The sequence below is a fragment of the Pundamilia nyererei genome, unplaced genomic scaffold, assembly GCF_000239375.1.
Source record: "Pundamilia nyererei isolate P.nyererei 1_Seehausen unplaced genomic scaffold, PunNye1.0 scaffold00003, whole genome shotgun sequence".
NCBI classification, from domain to species: Eukaryota; Metazoa; Chordata; class Actinopteri; order Cichliformes; family Cichlidae; genus Pundamilia; species Pundamilia nyererei.
The window spans coordinates 7901773-7907479 of record NW_005187404.1 but is presented as its reverse complement, the minus strand read 5'-3'; the positions used below and the strand labels follow the sequence as shown (position 1 = coordinate 7907479).

At 42.2% G+C, this 5707-nt stretch overlaps 1 protein-coding gene across 2 annotated transcripts in view; it reads right to left on the bottom strand.

Moving 5' to 3' along the window:
• Nucleotides 1–374: 374 nt before the first annotated feature.
• The window catches only part of shox2 (shox homeobox 2), a 7924-nt gene continuing 2591 nt past the window's right edge, over nucleotides 375–5707 (bottom strand). The window contains exons 3-5 of one of the 2 annotated variants that reach the window (XM_005720851.1): nucleotides 3423–3480; nucleotides 3000–3088; nucleotides 375–2156 (exon numbers count right to left, since the gene is read on the bottom strand). In XM_005720851.1, coding sequence (XP_005720908.1) covers nucleotides 1863–2156; nucleotides 3000–3088; nucleotides 3423–3480 — 441 coding nt within the window. In that variant the 3' untranslated portion in view covers nucleotides 375–1862. The remainder of the gene's footprint in view (nucleotides 2157–2999; nucleotides 3089–3422; nucleotides 3481–5707) is intronic. The other variant, XM_005720852.1, reaches the window with a different exon arrangement.

Below are 5707 nucleotides of genomic sequence, written 5' to 3'. Positions count from 1 at the left end.
CTAAATGCAGCAGAACTCGAGTCACTGAGTCGTCTTCTTCTTTTCTTTAAATCTTTATCTGCCCGTTTTAGCTTGTACTGGAAATTACCAGTCCTTTTCCACAAACCCTCCATAACCAAACTATGAATAATGCATCGGATTGGCATGCACGCAGCAGCAGACACCGATGTTCCAGCTAAACGGGCCTGTCACAACCGTAACGTATCAAAAGACCACAGCCACAGGAATGAATTAATAAAGAGCTCTTGTTTTTCATGTTTTACTGGTAATAATAATAATAATAATAATAATAATAATAATAATAATAATAATAATAATAATAATAAGGATGATAGCCAATTGTTTTGTAAAAAAAATTGTCGACTCGTTTAAGAAACGTTTGTTAATTTATTATATGACCGAAAAACACTTTTGTTTAGGTGGATCCAAGTTTCACATGTGATGGGGGGGGGAAAGTTAAACAATCTCGTGATTTTTTTAAACTTTTTTTTTTGGTTTGCTCGTTTTTACTTTTGTAGAAACCCGTGCCTCAGGTGAGTTCACTTTCACTGTTTATAAAAACATCAAAATTACATACAGAAAGCACATGATTTTTTTAATACACGGAAATAAAGTAAAATACAAAATGAACAAACCCCACCCCGTCCCACACACAAGGCATTCATGAAGCCACTAAATAATAAAATAATGCATGTGTCTGGTTTATAAACATATTTTACACGTGCCCGTACCGGTTTGAATACAGTCTTCGTGTTGCTGTAATTTCTCTGTTTGTTCACTGCCAAAAAGATGGCATTCATGGCAATACGCCCTCCTTTAAAGCGCTGGAGGAGGGGGGCTGGGAGGGAGGCACAGATCGCCTTGTGAATATGGGCAGCAGATCGGGTTATCCTAACAGAAAGTTCAGCATAGCCTACACATGTTTTACAATCTCACATTTCTGGTTTGTCGCCCGTTTCACCTTTACCAGAGGAGGTCCAAACAAGGTCAGATGGGCCAGACATTCAAGTGAGAGTTGCCCTTTGTCGAGGAGGTGGGGGGTAGAGAAAGGGAGGGGAGGGAGATGGGGCTCACGTCACGTCATCCTTGAAGACATACTCATGCACAACACTGCCGAGGCATTTCCAAATTGGACAGGAAACAGAGGAGGGAAAAACACTTCGATTATTGTCTCTCTTTTTTGTTTGTTTGTTGTTTGTCAAAGAATTCCCGCTCTGTCCTTACACAGAGAAATTGGTTTGGAAATATAACGAGGCCAGCCTCTATATAGGTTCAAACTGAAATAATAATAATAACATAACAATAATAAAACAGATCAAAACAACTGCAGAATGGTTCGCCTTGTTTGACAAAGTATTAACCGACCCAGCTGCATCCTCCTCCTCCTGCTCCTCGAGGTGTCCCGCCGGCCTCCTCAGCCGTGTGGCTGCTGAGAGAAGGCGGTGGGTATAGCCTTGCTATCCACCCCATCCGCCAATTTTTTTTTTTTTTGTATTTTTAAAATCTTTTTCTGTTTGTTTGTTTGTTTGTCTGTTTGTTTTGTTTTTTGGCGTCAAAAACCACGTCTGGGTAGGCTATAACGTCACAGTCCCCTTTTATTTTTCTCATAAATAGCCTATATTTAATAGTCATGTTCGTTGTCCTTCGTTTTAAAAACATAAATAACGTCCACGGATAATTTTTTTCTCTCACTTTGTCCTTGGATTCTTTTTTTCCCCGCACACTTTATAAGCGTTAAAGTTCAGTGTCTCTCAGTCGCAAGTTCCGTAGTGCGTCCGCGCCTCGTGTCCTGTAACGTCTCTCTGGGGGAAGGGGAGGTGAGGGAAGTGGAGTAGAGTGGAAGGGGGGAGAGGGAGGAGGGGTCACAGTCCCAACGCGGCCGTGTGCTTTTTGGCCTTCAGTCTTAGGTCGGCGATGCTTGAGTTTTTGCTGGTGTTCTTGGCGGCGGCGGCGGCGGCCACGACGGAGGCGGCGGAGGCTGACTCTGCCGCGAGCGTCGCCAGGGGGAGGCCGAACGGCGGCGCGGGGAACATCATGTAGGGCGCGTGCGCCGCCAGGTGAGAGTGCAGGTGGTGTTGCGCGTGCGCCACGGCGCTGTCCAGCTGTAGCTGCGCCTGCACCTGAAAGGAGAAGGGCGGCACGTTGCAATGACTATCCTACAGGACGGGACGCACGGATGGGGAGAGAAGGGGGAGAACATGCGTTAACTTTGTCTGTAGGCTCATTTTCACTGGTGTGACTGCAGATTTAGTTTCGATTTGGCTGCTTTAAAAAAAAAAAAAAGAAGAAGAAAGAATGAAAATGTATGGCTGCTCAGTGCAACAGTGAGCAATAATCACTGGCCGTGTCTTTTAGCTCCTGGGGTTTTAGTGGCTACACTGCAACTCTTGTGAGTCAGAGATCAAATTTGTGTTTTTGTTTTGCTGGACATCGACTGCATGAAATGCAATCTCAAGCCAAACTTATGTGGCCTTTGGGAAATAAAGTTAACCAGCGGTGCTCAAACTAAAGACTAGACTTCACTGACATGACAGAAGATATAAACTCAATAACTTAACGGCTTTATCCAGATTCTCTGTATCGTGCTATTAGCTACCATATATACAGGTGTTCAAATTAGTAGCCTAAATCAAATATCAGGGATTTCCCTTCACTTATTTAAATGTTAAAATGTTTTAGTACTACTAGTAGTAGTTTTGGCCTGCTGGGCCTGTTAATATGTTTGTGTGCTGTGGTTTAATGGTTAAGAAGAAGACAAAAGACAAATAGCTGGTTTAAAAAAAATAAAATAAATTTGTAAAAAATAAAAGGAATTTTCCAATTAGGCTGTACAGACTCCTCTGTGTTGGCACAGTGTTTTTGTCAGTGTGGTAATAAGAGTTTAGTTACCCCCTACATTGGATCTGGAGTCTCTGCATAGCACTTGGGCAGAGGCTGTGCCAAGAGAGCAGTCGGGGGATTGGTCTGGTTTTAAGACTAGACGCTTCAAAGTAACTTGCCTGTTGGAATGGCATCCGTAAAGCCCCCACGTTGACATATGGCGCTACACGACAGGCTTCAAACTGATTCGCTGCTCCAATCAGGACTCCTGCGAAAACACAGATGATAGCCTAATCATGTGAGAAGAATATTCAACGACACAAAGAGTAAAACCGCAGGGCTGAATAACGAGCAGTAAAAGCTGATTGTCTGGAGTAAACTTGCAATAACGTCCAAGATAGACACTCACATAAAAAATATATAAACAAAAAGAAAACGCCATGATTCTGATGGCGTAATTAACTGGAAATTAAGCCACTAACTAAATAGTAACATAAAGGCTGGCTCGCGTTCGAGTGTGCAGTTGCTTTGCAGTTGAATAAAAGTAAAGTGGAATAGACATAAACATATAGTCGTTTGTGTTGTGTGGGATAAAAGTGTACCTTTATGTAATTGGTTTTCCTGCTTTCTGCATTTGGCTCTTCTGTTCTGGAACCAAACCTGTGGGGACAGAAATTAATTAGAGACCCACTGATTGGCAGCTGCTTGCCAGGCCATGTGTAATTCCTCTCAAAGTGACAACAACCGAAGAAAAACAATATCCCCGAGGAGCAGTGAAATATTAATGGCACTGCTTAACCCCAGATTTTAATTATTACGTTTAGTCTACAACAAGAGAGAGACAGTTTGAGCGGAAGCAGAGAGAAGGGAAACAGTGGAGTCAAAAAAAAAAAAAAAGAAAAGTGTAAATCTACTAAAGGGAGATTTAAAATCATATCAGAAATGAAACGCTCTTGTTGGAAATATGCAGGACTATTGGACTATAATAAATAACCTTGTCAGCGCTGGTTTCATCTTTCTATAGATTAGTGTCCCTGAAGAGTTGAATGGTCTCTCGGATATCGAATAGCAGCAATGCTATTATGGTTTTGGACATCAGAGCAAAGCGATCCGAGAGCATCTCCCTCTTTCTCTTTCCGCCTCCCTCTCATTAAATGACCACTGAAATTAATTACCCTTATCTGCAGAAAAATCCATGTCAGAGAATCGCTTAAATGCCTCGCAGTTTTGTCTAATCACCGCCATAACACGCACTCACACACAGACACACACACAAAAAAAACTCGCTTCAAAGACAGCTCACTTCTCTTTTTCCTCCTGTTGAAATCGACAAGCGTCAATTTCAGAGAAACGCCTTGGAACACAGATTAAACGATTTATTACTATGATAATCTGCTTTGAATCTCTCAGACAAAGCACCGGCTGAATTAGCCCACGATGCAATGCGTCGGCGTGCAGTCCCCCTTTCACGTCAGCAGGCCTATATACACGCACGGCGAAAGCTTGATTGAAATATCATATTGATTTGGCTGTCAGCTGGCTTCATTTATTGATCACAGTTAGATGTCAATCGGAAGTTCTTTTGTGCACGCTTCAGGTATAATTTATTAGCACGATAAAAGCAGGAAAATGCACTGCAGTTATTGATTGAGGCGCAATTTAAAAAATAAAAAAACACATCAAAATAAATGTGTGGTCTGTGCATGCAACTGGTAAAAATGTATAATGCCCCAGCAGAGATAAAAGAGAGAGAGAACGAGACAGATAGAGAGTGAGGGTGAGCTGTTCTTGATTTGGGTAGAAAATAATACATAATTTATGCAAATCCCCCGAGCTGTGCCCCTTGTTCGGGACACAATACGCCTTATTGGTGAGATTCCAGTTGAGACCGGTATAGAGCCCTGCAAAAAGCTGGCTTTAACTTTTTTTTCGGGGGGTGTGGTGGGTTGAGTTTGAGATGGGGGATTTTTTTTTTTTTTTAATGGAGGTACCCGTTTTGTTATGCCCCCCACCCCAATCCAGAAGACCGCCATGTTCGTTGTGGAGACAAATACTGTGACACCACGAAATCGGGCCATAGGAGTGTGAAATAAGATGCTGTAAGGTTTTTGAGAAAAACAGATGACAACAAAAAAAATAACAACAAAAACAACAACTGTGTTCTATATGCCCCCCGCCCCTCCCGCGCCTTGCACAAGACCTGTCTGAGCCCCCACCAATCACCCACCGACCCCACAGACTCGGCGAAGCCCTTACTGGGTTTCTGCGCAGATGGCCTGTCCCCGTGAAAAACTACAGCAGCGCTGACAAACAGGGCCGTGGTAACATATACACCCAGAAACCGAAGACAAATATTTAGAGGCTTTATTTGTTTCCGCCCGTTTGGACAATAAAGATTCAAAACGTGGTCTCGTGACACGAGCAGCGCCTAATTGAGATAATGAACACGGTAAATAATCCAAACGTGTTGAGGGGGGGAAAAAACCCTAATCACAGAGAATAATTGGGAGAGGAAGTTGCATGCTGCTGGTGAACTCTGCCTTCCTTTCTTAAGATCTTAAGATCTCATTTAACTTATTACAACTTCCATAACACTTCTGGGGATCCACTCAACCGTCTCACAAACACAGCATTACATCAATAAATGCAGCATTAATACAAGTCAGTCGAGCCACACTTATCGTATTGCATTAAAAGAAAACAACAACCCTCAATCAAACAAAATATTATCACCCTCACACCGTTTACATGCGGGATATCAAGCAAAACAAAAATCAGGGAAGAGTGTAAAATCCTTCCTGTAAAAGGAAAGACCCGTGGAAGTTTTTCCCCCGTTTATTATTATTATTATTATTATTATTATTATTATTATTATTATTATTATTAT